Source organism: Erinaceus europaeus, chromosome 11 (genome assembly GCF_950295315.1).
Source record: "Erinaceus europaeus chromosome 11, mEriEur2.1, whole genome shotgun sequence".
In the NCBI taxonomy this organism is placed as follows: Eukaryota; Metazoa; Chordata; class Mammalia; order Eulipotyphla; family Erinaceidae; genus Erinaceus; species Erinaceus europaeus.
The window spans coordinates 66,876,040-66,899,267 of NC_080172.1; the positions used below are offsets into that span (position 1 = coordinate 66,876,040).

The following is a 23,228-nucleotide window of genomic DNA, read 5'->3' on the forward strand; positions in this document are numbered from 1 at the left end:
ATTTTCCTTATTAATCTTTTTTTAAAACTTAAAAAAAAATTTTTTTATTTGTTGCATAGAGATAGCCAGAAATCAAAGGGAAGGGGGTGATAGAGAGGGAGAGAGATACCTGTAATACTGCTTCACCACTGGTGAAGCTTTCCCCCTGCAAATGGGGACCTGGGGCTCAAACCCGGGTCCTTGTGCATTGCAACGTGCGCTCAACCAGGTGCGCCACCACCTGGCCCCAATAATTAATCTTTTATACACTATCAACTATATCTTGTTTTTGCATCTGGCAAGAAAAACTACTTCTGATTTATCCCCAAAAGGGAAAATGAACTTAATTTTATAAAAGTTTATTAGGTTTTATTTAAAAGTTGAAGGAAATGGGCTGAAGAAACAGCATAAGGGGTATGTAAATAAATAAAAACCACTCATATTACAGTATTTTTTTAAATTTTTTATTATCTTTATTATTTATTGGATAGAGATAGCCAGAAATTGAGAGGGAAGGGGGAGAGAGACACCTGCAGCCCTGCTTCACCACTCGTGAAGCTTTCCCCCTGCAGGTGGGGACCAGGGGCTCAAACCTGAGTCCTTGTGCACTGTACAATGTGTGCTCAACCAGGTGTGCCACCACCTGGCCCCAAATCTTTTGTATAGAGACAAGATATCTGAGTGAAAATCACAAGGTACTGAAAAAAAGGTTTACATGTGGCTACTTCTATTTACATAGTTTTGTTGAGTCTTTTCTAAGTTTCTAATTTCCAGGACTCTTCTAGTGACAAATCTATGTCAGGAGAGCAGAACATACAATCAGTCCTATTTCCAGAACCACCACATACAAATTACACTTTTGGTTAGGACATGCTATCAAGCAATTACTTGACTTCAAAGCCAATACTGGCATCTGTCTTCTTTCAAAGAAATTAAAAATGTCATGGGTGAGAGACTGTTCCCTCCTGAGACAGTTTCCAAATGTTCCCCATCATCTAATTTTCTGTGTGAACCTAGATCTATATCCTTACTTCAATTTATTTTAAACATTTTCTTACATTTAAAATATTCCTCCCAGCGCATGGACCGTCATAAGGATCCTGATTCGAGCCCCCGGCTCCCCACCTGCAGGGGAGTCGCTTCACAGGTGGTGAAGCAGATCTGCAGGTGTCTGTCTTTCTCTCCTCCTCTCTGTCTTCCCCTCCTCTCTCCATTTCTCTCTGTCCTGTCCAACAACGACGACAACAACAATAAAAAGACAACAAGGGCAACAAAAGGGAAGATAAATAAATAAAATTACAAAAAAAAACCCAAAAAATAAATAAAAAATATTCCTCCCTCTCCAAAACCCGCTTATTCTTTTTTTTTTTTCCTTTAGCACAGGTAACTCTCTCCTTTTTTTTTTTTTTAACATTTTTTTAAAAGTATTTTATTTATTTTTGAGAGAGATGCAGAGAGAGAGAAAGACAACAGAGGCAAATACAAGAGCACTACAGCTCTGGCTTATTGTCATGTGGGGGATTGAACCTGGGACTTCGGAGTTTCAGGCATGAGAGTCTCTTTGCTTATGCTATCTACCCACACCCAACTCTCCTTTCATGCCAAGTGTTGGTGGAGCTTTCCAGCTTTCTATCTCCAAATGACTTCCTGTTTCCATAGATATACCTGTATGTACAGCTAACAAGTCAACAAACTTAAGTGCTTTTAATCAACCTTGGAGGCAAAAGTGGTGTTATTAGGATTTACTGCACATATGATTGAACAGTTTCCAGTGGGTCCTAAGACAGAGAACTGTGAATTGAGAAGCAATATATATATATATATATATATGCCAGAACATTACTCTGGCATTGCCTTGCTGAGGATCAAACTCTGGACTTGATGCTTGTTGAGTCCAATGCTTTATTCACTGTGCCACCTCCTAGTCACAAGAGACTATTTTAAATGTTCCTTTTCCTCTTTCCTGTTTAGGTGCCCTTTTATTATTTGGAGCTTTCACATTGAATTTAGTGCCTTCCAGTATGCTCTTAAGACCCATCCATGTCAAAAGTAAGAACATTTCTGATATTAAAAGTAGCAGCTTGCCTGCTAATGGCCAGGAAATGTGTGAGACAGAAGCATCACACTGCAATGAGATATTTGCATCTTCCACCTGGGACAGTACTATCCAGGAGGCTGGACAACCGAGTACAAGTTTAACAGTTCCACAAAGTCAAAACCAAGAGTTTAACAATAGGCCAAAGGATGGAAGATTGATGCACATAACTAATGGAGAAAGTAACAAAAAAAGGACCACTTTATGGAGGTGTAAACAACTCTTTGATATTTCTCTTCTTCAGAACCCTTTCTTCTACATATTTACCTCATCTTTTGTCTTCAGTCAGTTTGCATATTTCATCCCTGTTTTCCACTTGGTAGCAAGAGCCAAGACACTTAGGATTGACTTACTGAAAGCTTCCTATCTTGTTTCTGCATATGGTAAGAAAATCTACTTCAACTTTATCCCCAAAAGGGAAAGTAAACTTAACTTTATAAACGTTTATTGAAGTTTTATTGAAAAAGTTGAAGGAAATGGGCTGGGGAAACAATATAATGGTTGTGCATATAGCTTCCATGCCTGATGTTCTGAGCTCCTAGGTTCAACTCCCAGCACCACTATAAATAAGAGCTGAGTAGTGCTCTGAGGAAAAGGGAGAGAGAGAAAAAAAAAAAAAAAAAGCCCCAATAAATAAATAAAAAGTTGAAGGAAAGAAAACAAATTTAAAGGAGTTGTAGAAGACTGAAAAAACACAAGTTTTCATGACTAGAGGGAGCACCAGGTAATTTTCTGATGAACTAGGCATTAGGTAGTTGTTGGATCTTACATCTCAAAAAGCTCGTGTTTGGGGACCAGAGGGTGGCTCACTAGCAAAGCACATGCCTCCCCTGTGTGAGGATCTGAGTTTGAGCCATGGTATCACATGGAAGAGCCATGGACAGCATCAAACATAGCACTAGAAGGACTAGGTTTAAAGCTGTACTTCATGGGTTCAAATTCTTGTATTTCCTAGCTATGTGACTTTGGGCAAACTTTTTTCTTTAAAGATACTGTGTAGCCAGCATCTGTTTTTTAAAAACATTTAATTACTATTTATTATTGACTCGATAGAGACAGAAATTGAGAGGGAAAGGTGAAATAGACACCTGCAGCAGCATTGCTTCACTGCTCATGAGGCTTCCTACTACAGTGGCTCGTATCTGGTCCTTGTGATTTGTAACATATGCATTCAACCAGGTGCACCACCACCCTGCCCGTCACTTTCCTTTTTCTATACCTCCATTGCCTCTTATGTAATATAAGGAGAACAGTACCTACTCTCACAAGGTTGTCAGGATTAAACTAGTAATAAATGTAGAGTTTAGAATAGTGTCTGATCTTTTAATACCATAAGCAATAAATAATTCTATTACTATTTGCAGCTTAGTAATTCCCTTTGCCTATTAATAACCACTATTGGCTTGTTATTTAAAATAAATTAGAATGCAATTAATAATAAAATCACAGAATGAAGAAAAGGGAAACTATGCTTTCAGGGATGATTTCTTTCTTTCTTTTGTGGTCTTTGGTTCTGGGAATTAAATCTAGGACCTTGTGCATGGAAGGAATGTATTTCAGCCAGAGCTGCTTTAAAAGTCCCATAAACTTTCATTTAACAAATGAGAAAATAAGAAAAACAATCATTTACAATTTATTAAGTGTAATCTGGGAGGTGATGTAGTGGATAAACTGTTGTACCCCTCCAGCATGAGGCCCTGAGTTCTATAACTGAGAACCATGTGCCAGAATTATCCTCTGGTTCTCTTTCACATATATATTTAAAAAATATGGAAACAAATACACGATACAGGATTTTCTCTATTGATGTAAAAAAGGCCTAAGAGTGGGTGGGGAGAATACAGGTCCAGGAAGGATTCAGAAGACCTAGTGGGGGTTGTATTGTTATATGGGAAACTGGGGAATGTTATGCATGTACAAACTATTGTACTAACTGTTGAATGTAAAACATTAATTCCCCAATTAAAAAAAATTAAAAATTAAAAAAAAGAAAACCAATTTAAAAAAATAAAATAAAATTTTTTAAAAAGGCCTAAGAATGGAAAGGGATAAATGAAATTGATCTGCCATATCTAAAAACTCTCAGTAGCTCAACATTAACTTCTCTTGCTAGTTCATTTTTTAAAAAGTATTTCTTTTCTGAGATAGGTGCACCAAAGCATCCAATCCATTCAGTAAATGAGGTTATGAAACACACAAGCAAGTCCTATGTTCTACCTCTGAGTCATCACCCTACTCCCAGACCTGCTTGAAAGGACTACTTACTATTTCTTTATAAAGTCACTACACCTCATTTCCAGCTGCAGACACTCTGCTTCAAATCATGTACACAAGAGACATAGCTAAACTGATTTTTACAGTATACTGATATCAACTTGATAATTTATTTGATGTACAATAGAATCAAATAACATGATATAAAGCCCCAATATGTATCCTAGAATATAACTATGAAGAAATGGTGGCAAATATTTATTATTCCTATTTTAATTTTTGGTGGAGTAGTTTTGAGTCATGAATTTGAAGTGCAAAACAACAGTATCTAGTGTTACTTTTTAAAAAATTTATTTTTAAAATTTATTTATTCCCTTTTGTTGCCCTTGTTTTATTGTTGTAGTTATTATTGTTGTCGTCATCGTTGGATAGGAGAGAAATGGAGAGAGGAGGGGAAGACAGAGAAGATGAGAGAAAGAGACACCTGCAGACCTGCTTCACTGCCTGTGAAGCGACTCCCCTGCAGGTGTGGGGAGCCAGGGATTGAACTTTATGCTGGTCATTGTGCTTTGCACCACCTGCGCTTAACCCGCTGCACTACAGCTCGATTCCCTTAATGTTACTTTTTAGATGCTACTTTAGAAAATATTTTTATCTATTATTGGGTACAGAAATTGAAAAGGGGAGGGGCAGAGAGAGAGGGAAAGAGATAGAGACACCTGCACCTGCAGCCCTGCTTCACCACTTGTGAAGCTTTCCTCCTGCAGGTGGAGACCAGGGGCTTGAACCAGGGTCCTTGTGCACTGTAATGTGTGCACTTAACCAGGTGTGCCACTAGCCCCTCTAATGCTACTCTTGGTGAAAGTCTCTTAGAAATTGCTACATTAGCTTTTTTTTTTTTTAATTTTTTAATTTTTATAACCAGAGCACTGCTCAGCTCTTGCTTAAGGTGGTGCAAGGGATTGAACCTGGGACTCTGGAGCCTCAGGCATGAGAGTCTCTTTGCATAACCATCACGCTATCTACCCCTGCCCAGAGATTGCTACATTACTTTTTAAGAGGACAGAAAATAATGTTATCAAGTTGAGTGGAAATGTAGCTGTTAAGTTTTATTAAAATTATACTAAAGTTCCATTTTTCAAAATATATTCTCTCATTTCCAGGCTTCCTTTATTATTATTTTTTTATTATTTATTTTTATCAGAGCACTGCTCAGCTCTGGCTTATGGTGGTGGGGATTGGACCTGGGATCTTGGAGTCTCAAGCATGTAAGTCTTTTTGTCTTCCTGTGTATTTTTAAGTTAAGCATAACTGGGTTGGAGAGCTAGCATGTTTATGCAAGAGACTCTCATGTCTGAAACTCTGGGGCCCCAGGTTCAATCCCCAGCACTATCCTAAACTAGAGCTGAGTAGTGCTCTAGGCATTCTCACTCTCTTGTTCTAATTCTGTATTTTTCCTCTGTATCTCTCATTAAATAAATTATTTTTAAAAATAAGTTAAGCGTAACCGTTGGAAAGGGGCACAATCAGCAGAATCTCAATTATAAATCACAATATATTTTTCCAGCATAGGAATTTATTACTTATGTTCCAGTCTTCTTCTTGCTGGCTTAGTTAGCAGTTTTAGGACTCTTGCCTGTGCAGGACCTCTTTGAGGAGGACCTCCTGAGTCCAGGATCCTCTGTAGTCAGGAATTCCCAGTTGGGTGATAGGAACTCTCTACGTACAATCAGATAAAAAACAAAAAACACCTAATGAATTTTCTACCCTTGTCTGGATAATCTCTGCATATTTCATTAGATGTGTTCAAAGTAGGAAACTACTAGAGCCTGGTAATAGAAAAGTTTCCTCACATATCCTAGATTCAGAAGGAAATTTTATTACTTAAAAATGTCCATATGTGTTTATATTCTTACAAGGATACTAGGAAATGGAATTAGGATTTCATAAAATCTTTTCAATATTGTTTCAGGTATCATTGAAATAATTAGTCAACTTATCTCTGGATGGGTTGCTGATCAAAACTGGATCAAGAAGCATCATTATCACAAGTCTTACCTCATCCTCTGTGGCATCGTTAACCTGCTTGCTCCTTTAGCCACCACATTTCCACTACTCATGACCTATGTCATCTTTTTTGCCATTTTCGCTGGTGCTTACCTGGCATTGATAATTCCTGTACTGGTGAGTAGACACATTAGTAATGTTGAACCATGCAGAAAAAACAAGAATTGGTAGTAATCCACTTCAAAGAAAACATACATCCTCATACTATAATTTTTTTCCTTTGTTTTATTTAAAATTTTTTAAAAAAATTTATTTAAGAAAGGAGACATTAACAAAACCGTAGGATAGGAGGGATACAACTCCACACAATTCCCACCACCCGATCTCCGTATCTCATCCCCTCCCCTGATGGCTTTCCTATTCTTTATCCCTCTGGGAGTATGGACCCAGGGTCGTTGTGGGTTGCAGAAGGAATTTATAAAAGGCCTTAGACACCCTGCAGATATATCCAGTCCAATCACTCATCTTACCTTGGAATGAAAGGCACAGTGGGAGAAAGAAATAACTATCCATACGGGACAGTAAAGAAATGAAAGTAAAAGATCAACAAAATTCCATGTTACCTAAATCTCCCAGGATAGGTGGTATGTTCAACTTCTTCCCTTCAAGTCCATATATTTATTTGGTCCTTCCTTGGATACAAACTTTAAAAGGGCTTCCTAACCAGTGTGGCTTCTCTCTTATTGAGAAGTTGTGTTTACTTTAAAAGGACATTGCCTCTTTTTATTTTTTAACTCCTCTCATTTTTACCCCAAACTGACTTAAAAATCATGGATCCAGGGAGTCGAGCTGTAGCGCAGCGGGTTAAGCGCAGGTGGCGCTAAGCACAAGGACCCGAATAAGGATCCTGGTTCAAGCCCTGGCTCCCCACCTGCAGGGGTGTCGCTTCACAAGCGGTGAAACAGGTCTGCAGGTGTCTATCTTTCTCTCCCTCTCTGTCTTCTCCCTCCCCTCTCCATTTCTCTCTGTCCTATCCAACAACAATGACAACAATAATAACTACAACAATAAAACAACAAGGGCAACAAAAGGGAATAAATAAATAAAAATTAAAAAAAAAATCATGGATCCAAACAGAACTTCAATACTGAAAACAACTACTACTACTTCATGGAAAGTCTAAGATCCTCATAGGTTATGGGTTATTCTTAGAGGTAAGCTCTCAGTGTGGTAGGCCAGAGTCCCTGGGAATGATATTAATATTAGCATAAGTAGCACAGGGTTATAATACAAGGCTCAGACAAAAACCAAGCCAAGCATTCAATACTTTTTTTTTTTTAATTGAGGCAGAAAAACAGAAAGACAGAAAGTAAGAGACCAAGCGCCAAAGCTTCCTTCAATGCCAATGGAGGCCAAGCTCAAGCCTGGGTCACATACATGGCAAAGCAGCATTCTATAGAAGTGAGTGATTCTGTTGGCCCAAACTTAAGCATTCAAAAGTGGAAATCAACATCTTGTGGCACAAATTCTCACAAGCCAGTGGTTGGTACTCAGCCACAGTCAAATACAAGACTATCACTGCCAGCTCAGACTATAAATCTCACTTCCTAATAAAGAAGACCAGTGAGTTTTTTGGGGGGTGGGGAGGATGGGGCAGACACACATACCTCAAAGTTAAAAAAAAACAGAAACAAGGAAGCCAGGATGGTATCGCTGGATAAAGTACTGTACTCTCAAACATGAGGTCTTGAGTTCAGTCCCCAGCACAAGTCTTTCATTCTCTCCTTTCTGTCTGAAAAGTTAGCCTGCAGCACTAAAACCCTGGTAACATTGTTTTAAGATTTCTTTGAGAGAAGCAGTGTTGCAGGTGTTTCTCTCTCCTTTCTCTCTCAACTTCTTAGTCTGAGATGACATAAAAAGAAATTGCCCCTTTGGAGACAGGCCTTTTAAAGCATTTTACTCCCAGTGTGACTAACAGAATTCTAATCTATACAGGTGGATCTTTCTGAGAACTCCAAAGTACAGAGTTTTTTTGGACTTTCCACTTTCTTTGTTGGGATAGCTATCCTTTCTGGACCACCTATAGCAGGTAAATAAATAGCTTAACTACATTCTTAGCAATGTTCAAAAGTACTGAAAGCACTGATCCATAGTTAATGGTAGCATGTCTTAACAGTATCAAGTTAAAAAAAAATCTGGCGCTATTTTTGCTGCTCTTATCCTACTTTCATACTCCATTAGTCTACCAGATATGCAATAAACAGATTCACATTCTTGTATTTTCTGTGGTGTCTTACAGTAAGGAATACTATCATTTTTTGTCCTCAGTAATGATGTTTTTAGTTTACTTTTTAAAAAATTAGGTTACAAGATTATAGGATTAGTATATAGCACCACACCATTTTTACAAGTCTCAGAAATGGTTTGGCTGCTTTTTTGTTTTTTGCAAGTTCACATTATCAGTTTTCTAGACTCTGTCTGGTAGTTGTTGTCCTTCATCACTTTGCTTAGTTTTGCTAAGCATATTCACCTCCTTTTCCACCCACTTTGTCCCAAAAGGCACAATTTTTTTTTTTTTTTAACCAGAGCACTGCTCAGCTCTGGCTTATGGTGGTTCAGGGAATTGAACCTGGGACTTTGAAGCCTCAGGCATGAGAGTCTCTTTGCATAACCATTATGCTATCTATCCCTGCCCTAATATTGTCTTTTTTGATTGCTGAGTAATAATCAATAAATATATGTCCCACAGCTGCTTTAGCTAGTCTGTCGATAGACACTTAGGTTGCTTCTACTTTCTGGCTACTGTGAATAATGCTGCTATAATATAGGGATACAATTACTATACTTGTTCATTTTTTCTCTCTCTCTTTTAACAGAGCAGTGCTCAGCAATTGCTTATGATGGTGTTGGGGATTGACCTTGGGAGCTTTGTTGCCTAGGGCAAGAAATATGTCTGCAAAGACAATTCAGTTTTGTCAGATTCTCAAATACTTACAAGACCAAAACAAGTTAGCATAGCTCACTTAAATAGGCATCCCTTTTATAGAATCCTGAAAGCAGCAAGCTTGATCAACCACTTTGTTTTTGAGAGGTACCACCAGCTATACAAGGATTCCCAACATCTTTTATTTTCAGAGATAAGATTGTTTCATGTATTTTTATTTTTTTTTTTAACTTTACTTGATTTGATAGAACAATGAGAAGTTGAGAGGGTGGGGAGATAGAATGGGAGAGACACCTGCACCACTGCTTTACCACTTGTGAAGCTTTCCCCCTGTGGGTGGGAGCCATAGCTTGAACCTGGGACATTATGCTAGGTAATACATGCACTTAACCAGGTGTACCACCACCACGCTCCTTTTCATGTATTTTCTAAAGATTTATTTACTTATTTATTTACAAGAAGAAAAGGAAAGAGAACCAGAGTATGACATAGGGGAAGGTAGAGAACAAACTCGACACCTCAGGGCAGGGAGATAGCATAGTGCTTTTTGCATAGACTTTCATGCCTGAGGCTCCAAAGTTCAGGTTTTTTTTTTTAAATTGTAGTTATTGTTGTTGATGTCGGTGTTGTTGGATAGGCCAGAGAGAAATGGAGAAGGAAGGGGACAACAGAGAGGGGGAGAAAAAGACAGACACCTGCACCTGCTTAACCTCTTACAAAGCAACTCCCCTGCAGGTGGGGAGCTGGGGGCCAAACAGGGCTCCTTGATGTGGGTCCTTGAGCTTTGTGCCACGTGCAGTAACCCTCTGTGCTACCACCCAACTCCCAAAGATTTTAAAAAAACAATTATTTATTTCCTTTTGTTGCCCTTGTTGTTTTATTGTTGTTGGATAGGACAGAGAGAAATGGAGAGAGGAGGGGAAGACAGAGACAGGGAGAGGGAAAGAAAGACTCAGGCCTGTTTCACCGCTTGTGAAGTGACTCTTATAGGTGGCGAGCCGGGACTTGAACCGAATCCTTACGCCAGTCTTTGTGCCACCTGCAGTTAATCCACTGCGCTACCACCTAAGTCTCTAAAGTTCAGGTTTAAGCCTCTGCCTTTTACCACAGTGCTGTGGTAAAACAAAACCCCAAACAAACAAATAGAAACACTCAGAGCTCAGGTTTGATAGTTCAATGCTTTTTATCCATTGCACTAAGTCACAAAGTTCTTTGTATTTTTTTTATTGTTGTAGTTAACGTTGTTATTGATGTCTTCATTGTTGGACAGGACAGAGAGAAATGGAGAGAGATGGGGGAAGACAGGGGGAGAGAGACAGACACCTGCAGACCTGCTTCACCACTTGTGAAGCAACTCTTCTGCTGGTGGGGAGCCGGGGGCTTGAACCGGGATCCTTACGCTGGTCTTTGCACTTTGCACTACGTGCGCTTAACCAGCTGCGCTACCGCCCGACTGCTCTTACTACCAAATGTGGGGTAAATTTTGGCTTAAAAGATCTGTGCAGAAGAGGGGCTGGGCGGTCGCTCTCTGGGTTAAGAGCACACAGCGCCAAGCACAAGGACCAGCACAGGGATCCCAGTTGAGCCCGGGAGGGTGAGGTTGTTGCTTTGCAAGCAGTGAAGCAGGTACCTACCTTCCAGATAAACTATCTTGCTGGCTCTTACTTTTTAATCTAATTAGATATTCTGAACTTACTGAATATTTAATTCAAGATTATTAGAAGATCGACTACTCAAACATATTGTTAGGTAACAAATGTAAATTTTAGTATTCATACCCGGTATTTAGTTAGTTACTAAGTTTGAAATTTCAATCATCCAAAAAAAAAAAAAAAAGAAAAATTCATGAGCCAGGTTGTGGTACAGCTGGTAGTGCTAACATGTTATAATACTTAAGACCTGTGTTCAAGCCCTTGGTCCCTATCTACAGGGCAAAATGGCCATTTTCAGTCATGTCCCCCTCCCCCATTTTTTATTAGGACAGAGAGAAATAGGGGAGGGGAAGGCATTTTGGGAGAGAGAGGAAATAAGTATAAAGACAATGCTTTACTACTTGTGAAACATCCCCCCCTACAGGTGGGGAGCAGGGGTTCAAACCTGTGGGTACATGTACATTCAACCAGGAGTGACACTGCCTGGCCACCATAATGATCTTTTAATGAAAAGAATAAATTACAACAAAGCAGACTAGAAAATAGAGTATATCATTTTATTGTGAATTTGTTTCTTATACACATACTTATGTAATATAAAACACATTTCTGTCAATGAGTAGAAGAAAAAATTATCAGTCTTTTATCACCCAAAGTCTACAATAACCTAATTCTATATGGAGGGTAAAGAAAATTCATGTAGAATTTTCACCATCTAATTCTGAGAATATATTTAAGCAATCATAAATTTTATAATTATAAATCTCCTCTATATCATGGATTGCTCACTGACTATGCTGTTCTGCTTTGCATTATGTTGAATGCAAGACTTCAGGAAAACCCTTGCTCCTGCAAAATCATCCTTTGGTGAAATGATTTTACAAAGGTTACATCAGTATTACCCCTAACTTTTAATACTGGCAACAGCTGCCAAAGAAATATCAGAAATTGTCATTTACAGATTTTCAGTTCACAAAAGGCATAGGCTGTTTATGGTAGTTTCTAACTTTAACTAACTAAATTTAAACACCTAGAGATTGTAAAAAATTAAATTCTCAACCAAACTTAGATCCTTAGAATTATGAAATTCTAATTTTTCACTTACCTACATCTGCTATATAAGAGTTGAAATTCCTGTAAAAGATTACAAGCATGTTATATTAGTAATCTAGCAACACAGGAAAACTTTTCACAATAATCCTGTCAAAACAATTTAAAGCAGTGGCATCGATTAAGTGAGAAATACTTTTCTCATTTCTGTATGGAAATGAAAAAGATAAGTTAGTTCTACATATCATAAATTTGACAATTCAAGGAAAGGGTAAAACACATAGGAACCTCTTAGGAATCATTAAACTAATTTTTAAATATTTTATTTATTGAGAAAGATAGGAGGAAGAGAGAAAGAACCAGCCATCACTCTGGTACATGTGCTGCCGGGGATTGAACTCAGGACCTCACGCTTGAGAGTCCAACACCTTATCCACTGCACCACCTCCCGGACCACACTAAATTTTAAAAAAATGTATTCTCTTAAAAAAAAAAAAAATCCTCACCAGCTATATAGTTATATGTATTATGTATAAATTATATACACTCTTTCCAACTGTGAAGATAACAAATATAACAGCAATAAAATTCTGTGCCAGATCGTCACTGAAACTGACAGGAACTGCAATGGGTAAATGTTAAATATCACCCCTCATAACTTCTCCATAAGCTAGTACACTTGCCTATTTCACTCTACAGCCACTTCTATTCCTTTACAATAGTTACTAGTAGTTATTAGTCTATTTCACATTTGGTCACTTTCAGAGTTGTTCTAGGTCTCCTGGCCTTTGGCAGTGATGAGAGATAAGTATAGGCTAAAACAGTATTGCTTATTCAAACCCAAGTGCTGTTTCTGCTGGTGGGTGGCATCTGGAACCACACACTGAGACTAAGCAAGCTACCTATGTGAAATTTCTAAACTCATAGTGAAGGCATTTGATGTGTAAGCTTAAAATGCTAATGGTTGGTTTCACTTAAAAATAAAAGACAAGGAGGTAGCATACCCATTACCATTACAAGGACAAAGGTTCAAGCCCTTGTTCCCCACCCTCAGGGGGGAAGCTTCATGAATAGTGAAGCTGTGCTACAGGTCTCTTTCTCTTCCTAGCCCCCACTCCTCCACCCCAATTTCTGTCCTATCAAATAGTAGAAGGGGGAAAAAAAAAAGGTCTCTGAAGAAGTGGACTCATTCTGCAGGCACTACGCCCCAGTGATTACCCTGATGGCAATAAATAAAGTAAAAACTAAAAACACCAGGGGGTGGGACGGTAACACAGCGGGTTAAGCACATGTGGCACGAAGCGCAAGGACCGCAGAACGATCCGGGTTCGAGCCCCCGGCTTCCCAGGGGAGTTGCTTCACAAGCGGTGAAGCAGGTCTGCAGGTCTCTTTCTCTCCCCCTCTCCATCTTCCCCTCCTTTTTCCATTTCTCTCTGTCCAACAGCGACGACATCATCAACAAAAACAATAATTACTACAATGATAAAACAAGGGCAACAAAAGGGTAAAATAAATAATAATAAAAAAATAACACCAGCTATCCACATTTAATGCCTAGAAAATAAAACTGAATATAGTCTGGGAGGTGGTACAGTGGCTAGAGTGTTAGATTTGAAAGCATGAGGTACTTAGTTTGATTCCTTACATGGTATGTGTCACAGTAATGTTCTGATTCTCTTTTTCTCATGTTAATTTATTTTCAAATACTGAATATAGTTCCCCTCTCTTCTATATACCCCATTCCCAACTGATGACTGTCTTCCAAATGCTAACATATATTTAAGTATTTCCTAAAAACTCCCTTGAAATTCCATTGTGACTTAATTATAATTCAGTATTCATTCATTCATCATTATTTATTAATAAGAGATAAAGAGAGAACTAGAGCATCATTCTAGCACATTCAATGCTGGGGATTGAGTGACTGAATCATGCTGATTCAGTATTCATTTACTGACTATCAAGCAACATATTAGCATAACACTTTACTAGTCTTTATATGGAAAAAAGAGAAAATAAAAGCAGTTCTCTCAGTGTTCTTCCATAGTTCATGGTGATCATGATATAGCACTCACTATATCAAATATACTGCCAGGACTAAGTTCCAAGGATGATCATCTAGAATCTCTAAAACTGGGAATTGTAATTTGATTCTTTTGCCTCATTAATTCAAAATCTGACCAAGCCGTTATCCATGATTCCATTTCTTTACCTTTTTAAGATATTCTGAGTATGGCAAAATAAAATGACCTTAAAATACACTGACGTTCCACTCAAAGCAGAAAGTATTTCAGGGTCGAGGAAATAGCACAATTTATGCAGTAGACTCTCATGCCTGAGGTTCAGTGGCCCCAGGTTCCATACCAGGCACCACCCTAAGCAATTGGCAAAAGAAAAAAATTATCTTGTAACAGTGATATTTCCTCCCAGTGAAGCCAACAAAAGACATTCCTCCTCGTCTTCCTCCTCCCCTTCCTTGTTTTCTTTCCTTAAACCAGAACAGTGCTCAGCTCTGGCTTATGTTGATCCTGGTCTCAGGCATGAAGGCCTTTTGCATAACTATATACTATATCCTTGGCCAGGAAAGCTATCCCTAATCCTGAATAAACTTTAAGACTTTTTTTTTTTTTTTTTTAAGATTTATCTATTTCTGATAGAGAAGCTGAGAGGGAAGAGATAGGGAGAGACATACCACAGCATTGCTTCACAGCTCATAAAGCTTCCCCCCGAAGGTGGGGACTGGGGATTTGAACCCAGTTCCTTGTGTATAGTAATGTGTGCTCTACCAAGTTCATCACCATCCAGATGAGCTGAATTAATTATTAACTATACTGGTATGTAAGTAGTTGATTTTTCAACTAAATAAAAAAATGAAGGGAAATACTATAGAGCTCTCTCTCTCTGCCTCCAGGGTTATCACTGGGGCTTGGTGCCTGCACTAAAAATCCACTGCTCCCGGAGGCCATTCCCCCCCTTTTGTTGCCCTCGTTATTGTTATTGTTGCCATTGCTGTTGGATAGGGCAGAGAAATCAAGAGAGGAGGGGAGGAAAAGGGGAGAGAAAGATAAGACACTTCCAGACCTGCTTCACCACTTGTGAAGCAACCCCACTGCAGGTGATAAGTCAGGTCCTCAAACTGGGATTCTTTTATTTATTTTTTATAAAATATTTACTTATTCCCTTTTGTTGCCCTTGTTGTTTTATTGATGTCACTGCTGCTGGATAGGACAGAGAGAAGTGGAGAGAGGAGGGGAAGAGATAGACACCTGCAGACCTGCTTCACCACCTGTGAAGGGACTCTCCTGCAGGTGGGGAGCCAGGGGCTCGAACTGGGATCCTTATGCTGGCCTTTGCGCTTTGCACCACGTGTGCTTGACCCGCTGCTCCACCCGACTCCCAGAACTGGGATTCTTAGGCTGGTCCTCGTGCTTTGCGCCATGTCCATTTAATCCGCTGAGCTACCACTGTGCCCCCCAATGCAGACTAGATTACTCATTTCCTACCTCTACTTCACCCTTATTTGATAGTTATTCTACCTGGTCCTCAATAAGCCATTTGTCAACCAAGCCCACTGTCTATCAGGTAGTAATTTCTCTATAGTCTGAAATTTTGTTTAGGAAAAATAACTCCAAAAATAATGTAACATTTTGGTCTGTTATTAATCTGTTTTAAAGGCTGGAAGATAGCATAATGGTAATGCAAAAAAGATTCTCATGCCTGAAGCTCTAAATTCCCAGGTTCAATCTCCAGCACCACCATAAGCCAGAGCTGAACAGTGCTATGGTCTGTCTCTCTCAATAAAATAAAAACTTTTTAAAAAAATATTTTTAATATTTTCCATTTTGTTGCCCTGGCTGTCTTTTCTTTCTTTTTTTTTATTGTTGTTGTAGTTATTATTGTTGTTGTTACTGATGTTGTCATTGTTAGGACAGAGAGAAATAGAGAGAGGAGGGGAAGACAGAGAAGGGGAAAGATAGACACCTCTGGAGCAAAGCGGAAGGACCTGCGGAAGGATCCCAGTTCTAGGGCCCCACTCCCCACCTGCAGGGGAGTCGCTTCACAGTGAAGGAGGTCTGCAGGTGTCTTTCTCTCCCCCGTCTCCCCTCCTTCTCCATTTCTCTCTGTCCTATCCAACAATAACAACGATAATAACTACAACAAAGATAAAACAAGGGCAACAAAAAGGAAAAAAATAGCCTCCAGCAGCAGCGGATTTGTAGTGCAGGCACCAAGCCCCAGCAATAACCCTTCCCTTACCTTGGAGGCAAAAAAAAAAAAAAGACACCTGCAGACCTGCTCCATCGCCTGTGAAGCGACAACCCTACAGGTGGGGAGCCAGGGGCTTGAACCGGGATCCTTCCGCTTTGCACCACGTGCACTTAACGCACTGAGCCACCGCCCAACTCCCAAAATAAAAAATCTTATCCCTGAGGTTCCAAAAGTCCCAGGTTCAATCCCCTGCATCAACTCAAGGCAGAGCTGAACAGTGCTCTGGTTAAAAAAAAGGAAAAGAAACAATATTAATACAAATAAAAAAGGATAAGGATAGCCCTTCCCTTACAAATGCAACCAAGTTTCTAAATACAAACACAGGACAAAATCCTTTGAATAACTGATGGCACAAGAGTTAATACTTCACACACTCTCAGTAAATCTAATTTTTATGAGGCCCTTAAAGAGAGTCTCTTAAAATCCCCCTAGGTGAGGGGTGGAGTCGGGCGGTAGCGCATTGGGTTAAGCACACATGGCGCAAAGCCCAAGGACCAGCGTGAGGATCCTGGTTCGAGCGCCCAGCTCCCCACCTGCAGGAGAGTTGCTTCACAGACGGTGAAGCAGGTCTGCAGGTGTCTTTTTAAAAAAAAAATCTATTTATTTATTCCCTTTTGCTGCCCTTGTTGTTATTATTGTTGGATAGGACAGAGAGAAATGAAGAGAGGAGGGGAAGACAGAGGAGAGAGAGACACCTGCAGATCTGCTTCACCGCTCCTGAAACGACTCCTCTGCAGGTGGGAAGCCGGAGACTTGAACCAGGATCCTTACGCCAGTCCTTGTGCTTGACGTCACATGCGCTTAACCCACTGCGCTGCCACCCAACTCCCTGCAGGTGTCTATCTTTCTCTCCCCCTCTGTCTTCCCCTCCTCTTTCCATTTCTCTGTCCTATCCAACAACAATTACATCAATAACGACAGTAATAACCACAACAAGAACAACAAAGGGGAAAAAAAATAGCCTCTAGGAGCAATAGATTTGTGGTGCAGGTACTGAGCTCTGGAGGAAAAACAAAAATGCCCTAAGGGCCAAGAGAAAAGAAATAGCATAATGAGAAGGGACAGAAATGGTTTAACATAATGGAAAACCCTTGAACTATGAAGTATGAGGCCCCAAGTTCAATATCAGCGCATGTAACAAAGTGATGCTCTGGCCCTTTTTCTTTTAATTTTTAAAAATATTTCCTTTTTGTTGCCCTTTTTATTGTTTTATTTATTTATTTGCCCTTTTTATTGTTGTAGCTATTATTGTTGTTGATGTCGTCATTGTTGGATAGGACAGACAGAAATGGAGAGAAGAGGGGAAGACAGAGGGGGGGAGAGACACCTGGAGATCTGCTTCATCGCCTGTGAAGCGGCTCTCCTGCAGGTGGGGAGCCTAGGGCTGGAACAGGGATCTTTATGCCCGTCCTTGCGCTTTGCGCCACGTGCGCTTAAACCTCTATGCTACTGCCTGACTCCCTCTTTTAATAAATGTTTTTATTATTGGATAGAAACAAAGGAATTGTGAGGAGGGGGGAGACAGAGAGGAGGAGAGATACCTGTAACCCTGCTCCAGCGCTTGTGAAGCTTTTCCCCTGCAGGTGGGGCCCAGGACCTTGAACCTGCACCTTGAGCACTGCAGTGTGTGCACTTAACCACTACCACTTGGCCCCTCTCTGGTTCTTTTTCTCTTGTGTATCTCAATAAATAAATAAAATAAAATCCTTTTTGGGCTGAGGAGACAGCATAATGGTTACACAATATATTTTCATGCCTGAGGCTCTGAGGTCTTTCTCATTAAAATTAAGTGGTTTAGTGGGCAGAGAGACAGTTAAATGGTCCTGCTAAGACTTAGCAGGTCTTGGTCCCCAGTTCAAGCCCTGGCACCACTATACGCCAGTGCTGAGTAGTGCTCCAGGTAAAAAAGAGAAAGTGGTTCTGCTGCTTTCTGTGATCCATTCTTTCTAACAATTTTTAGGAAAACTGAGTGATTGTTTACCAATTTCCCTGTAAAGCTCAAAATCAACATGACAACTATCCTAATTGGTTCCATTGCACTCTTTTAACATCAAGAAACATAAAACTGAAACCACATTTTAAACAAGGAGTCAATAAGTACATAACAATTTAAGATTAATCAGATTTTAAAAGATTGTCAAGGTTGGTAAAATAGCTCAGTTGGATAATGTGCTTGCTTTATCATGCACAGTCAAGTTGTGGCCCCCAACACACGGAAGGAATCTTCAGCTTGTAATGTCTATTTGAAAAAGTAGCTCTGGAGCAGTGAACACATTTAAAAAAGACTTTTGTAAAACATTCTCTTCATTACATTAATAAAAGGGAACATAGCTAATGAAACAAAGCAAGAGGATAAAGAGAAAGGAGAAAAAAAAGGGGGCATGTTCAACACAAATATCATATTCTGATATATAAACAAGAAAAAAAAATGAGACCCTGGCCTGGGAAACATCATGGTAGTTATGCTAAAGACTTTCATACTTGAGGCTTTGAGGTCCCAGGTTCAACTCCCAGCACCACCATAAACCTGAGCTGACCAGTGCTCTCGTCTCTTTTTCTAACTTTCTCATAAAAAAATTATATATATAAATTATATAGTGTGTTATGCAGAACACTGAGAAATGTTATACATGTACTAACTACTGTATTTAACTGTCGATTGTAATCCACTAATCTCCCCAGTAAAAAATAAAAAAGAGGAAGTAAGAGAAGGAAAAGGAGAGGGAGGAGGAGGCAGACACAAAGAAAGATAAGTGACGTAGGATAGTAGGATAGTCTCTGGATAGTGTTGGCCTTGAAAGCATGAGGTCCTGAGTTTGATCCCTGGCACTGTATATGCTAGACTGATGCTCCAAGAAACACATTGTCTAAAATTTTTTAAAAAGGGCTGGGTTATGCAAAAATACTTATGGTAGAGGGAGATTACAATTTGGTGGGTGGGTGAGATGCGCTAACACTTATCTTCAGGAGATGTGAAATTGTATCCCTGTGACTACAGCTTTGTAAATCAATATTTCTCCAATTAAGAGATTCGGGAAAACAAAAACAATACTCTGGGAAGGTGACAAAGAAATAAGAAAATAAGCAAGGAAGGTGGCTCAGCAGTAGAATACATGCATGAAACCTTGAGTTCAATCTACAGCACTGTATAAACAAAGCAAAAGGGGAATCCCCATTAACCCACTTGATTAAGCAGTCAGTTCTTTTCAGATATTCTTGTTTTGCTGAAGGTTCCCTTGAAAGCCCTCACATGAGTAATTTGTGGTTAATATATATTGCTCCAGCAGTCGGGCGGTAGCACAGTGGGTTAAGCCCACGTGGCGTAAAGCACAAGGACTGGGTAAGGATCCCGATTCGAGCCCCCAGCTCCCCACCTGCAGGGGAGTCCTTTCACAGGCAGTGAAGCAGGTCTGCAGGTGTTTTTCTCTCCCCCTATCTCCCCCTATCTTCCCCATCTCTCTCCATTTCTCTCTGTCCTATACAACAATGATGATATCAACAACAACTACAACGACAACAAAAAGGAAATATTTTTTAAAATATATATGTATATATATATATTGCTCCACTGAACAACTGTGAGGCCATTAGGACAGGGATCATGTCTCTTTTGGCTTATCATATGCTAAACACCTAGCACATTACTGGGAATATTAGTATATTACTCAAGCATTTGTTTGGTAAAGGAAAAAATATATAAAAATCAGAGTTGCTACCTTTTTTTTTTCTTGGAAAATTCAGTAGGTCCTTGAATATAACATTTCAGAGTCTATTCACTATAACATTAATGGGGAGTTGGGAAACTATTCCTAGCCAGGGACAATGTCACATGAAATTTGTACATTTTCCCCACATCTGTGTTTTCTCCAAGTACTTCAATTTCTTCCACATCCCAAAAATGTGACATTAGGTTCACTGATGTGTCTAAGCTGTCACAATCTCTGAGGGTGAATGTGTGTGTGCATCTTATGATAGAAGAGCATCTTGTCCAAGGTTGGATCTTACCATATGCTCTAAACCCTCAGGAGGTTTTGTCACTCTATATTCTGGTCAGGAATAAGTAGGTTGGGCTAGAGAGATGGAATAATGGTTATTCAAAAGACTTTCATACCCGAGGCTCTGAGGTACCAGTTTCAGTCCTCAGTACCACCATAAGCCAGAGTTAAGCAGGGCTCTGGTCTCTCTTCTGTATTTTTCTCTGTATCTGATTAAAATAAGCACAATATTTGTGGTTGCAAAAAAAGAAGAGTGACTGTTTATACAGATTTTTTATGTTATGAGAGAAATAGAACAGTACTCTTCCATGTATCATGTCACGTACCAAACCCAGAGTGAGTCCTTACACAGCCAACCCCTGTGCTGCTGAGCCATCTCCACAACCCCCAAAATGACTGCTTTAATATTACAAGTGTTTGGGGCCTTTATTTCACAATTTTGTTACATATGAGTGACCAGAAATATGCCCTAATAGCTTAATTTTATTTCATTAGTTTCATTATTTCATTCATTATTTATTTCATTCATTATTTCATTATTTAGTTCAATTAATTTTGTTAATTTTTTATTTAATGTTGTAGCTTCCAAGAATTTAATGACATTAAAGCGAGAACTTGTTATAAGAGTAATTTATGATTTTTTTTCTTTAGAAGAATAATGGCCTTCGAACAAGATTCATCATGAAATCTGTCACTAATTTTCTTCAATATTCATTGAAAGACTGAAGATGAATTCTGGGTGTAAAATGACTTTTTCCCCATAGGTGTGATTTGTACTCATGTAGAACTGATTTAACTTCACCAAGCCAGAGGTAGATAGGGAGGCAGCACAACAGAAGAAAACAGGACTTGCAGGTGTGAGGTCTCTAGTTCGATTTCTAGCATCAATGTGTCAGAGTGATGCTCTACTTACCACTCATTAATAAATAAATCTTAAGAAGGAAGGAGGGAGACAGGGAAGTAGCTTGACTAACTTAGGGATGGGTCACAGTACAGTTTGGTAAGTATAGGAAGGCTCCTTTGAGAAGCAGGTCATAGCTGGCAATAATAGGAAGGTTTGCTTCACTAACACAAATCATTCCTACCTTCCAGGATGGTTATATGACTATACCCAGACATTCACCGGCTCCTTCTACATCTCTGGCACATGCTATATCCTGTCTTCAGTTCCTTTTTTCTTTGTACCACTGGCTGAGAGATGGAAAAACAATTTGACCAAAAAGAAAGAGGACTACAATCAAGTGAATGTATGAAAAAAGTAATAGCAATCAAGCTGTTTGTCAGTATTCAAATAAGCCAGAATTTTAATCAGAAGTAAATACCTTAAGCATTAAATGAAAATCAGAATGAATGCAAATAATAAGTTAACCAAATTTTCAACGGTTAGGGTATTTCAATCACTAAATAGCATGAAGGTGAAAACTGTTCTTCTCAGTTTAAATATTAATTATAGCCATTGGTTGACTAGAACTCTGCAATATGAACATCTATACCCCCTGCCAAAATCCAACTTTTCTGATTTGTTTTCCCCCCATTGCTTTGTTTCTTAAAATTTCTGACAGACATGTAGCTATATAATAAGAAAGTGAGAACTGATAAAGAAAAATTTTATTTCAAGATGACCTGAATGGTATTCTTGCCTGTCCAAACAATATTACTCTTTACTATATCCAACTACTGATAATTATTGAAATCAAGCTAAGGGGGGCCTGGGAGGTAGTTCAGCAAAGAACAGGCCTTCCATAGCTAAAGCACTAGGTTTCATCCTAACACCACCTGAGCACCAAAGACAGAAATGAGTAGTGCTCCATAGATGGGAGCAGGGCTTTGGTGTTTCTCACTCTCTCCTCTCTCAAAATATAAAATTAAAAAAATATGTAAAATCAAATTGGGCTGGGTATGGCTCATCTCTATCTCACATTCTCAAGGCCTTAGGTTCAATTCAGAGCACTGGACATTCATGTTAAATATATATATATATATATATATATATATATATTTAAATAACTAAAAGTTTTATATAAAAGTTGAATAGGTGGTTTATAGTGGGATATCTCTTGGAAACAGAGTTGGCAGTCAGCTGAGGAAAAGAACAAACACCTCATCACAGACCCCTGCAAGCGTCAACCCGGCTTTGACCTAGCACGTTATGATTGGGCCCTCCTCAATCGCTATCGAACAGGCCATGGCCGGTGCGCCGCAGCGAGCCAGAGTCGACCCGAACTGCCCCTGTGGCTCCAGACAGACTATGACCCACATAGTCAATGACTGCCACCTCTCCAGATTCAAAGGAGGTCTCGAAACTTTACATCAGGCTCAACCTGACGCTGTTGACTGGCTACGGAAGAAGGGCAAACGCTAGAAGAAGAAGAAGTGGGATATCTATAGATATATCTATATACAGATATCTAGATCTATTTTCCTTCTTTCTTTCTTTTTTCCCTCCATGAAAGAGAGACCAGAGCACAGCTCAGCTCGGGCTTATGGTGGTACTGGGGATTGAACCTGAGACTTAAAAGCCTCAGGCATGAAAGTCTTTTTGCATAAACATGCTATCTCCCCAGCCCATGGGAAATAAGTTTAAAGATGTTCATAAATATGGAATAATTATATTAACTAATGTTACTTAGACTAAACAATTACATGAGAATATAAGGATGATTTTAAATTATTTTATTTTTTTCATTTACATGAGAAAGGAGAATAAGAACCAGAAGATCACTCGGGCACATGAGATGCTGGGGATCTCATACTTCAACTTACATTTCATTAACCATTTTTGAAATTCTTTATCTGTTTATGACTTAATTTAATTTTACTTTTATTAGTGATTTACAAAACTATAAAATTATCCCTATTTTCTCCACTGGAAACTGCAGTGATTCTCAAGTCACAGATATGTGTTGACTGTTATTTCTATAACTATCTGTCTACCTATGTCTCTATATATTTTCCCATTTATTCTATTGTCCTGCCTTCTCTTCCATTTTAAGTCACAGCTACACCTATTACTACTTTTGAAT

The 23,228-nt window shown here is 39.1% G+C and overlaps 1 protein-coding gene across 2 annotated transcripts in view; it reads left to right on the forward strand.

The window, feature by feature from the left end:
* SLC16A4 (solute carrier family 16 member 4) overlaps positions 1-22,227 on the forward strand; it is a 70,562-nt gene extending 48,335 nt beyond the window's left edge. For both annotated transcript variants that reach the window (XM_060201918.1, XM_007529377.3), the window contains exons 6-9: positions 1,951-2,457; positions 6,261-6,472; positions 8,291-8,384; positions 21,298-22,227. In XM_060201918.1, the coding sequence (XP_060057901.1) occupies positions 1,951-2,457; positions 6,261-6,472; positions 8,291-8,384; positions 21,298-21,458 (974 nt within the window). In that variant the 3' untranslated portion in view covers positions 21,459-22,227. The remainder of the gene's footprint in view (positions 1-1,950; positions 2,458-6,260; positions 6,473-8,290; positions 8,385-21,297) is intronic.
* Positions 22,228-23,228: the final 1,001 nt, after the last annotated feature.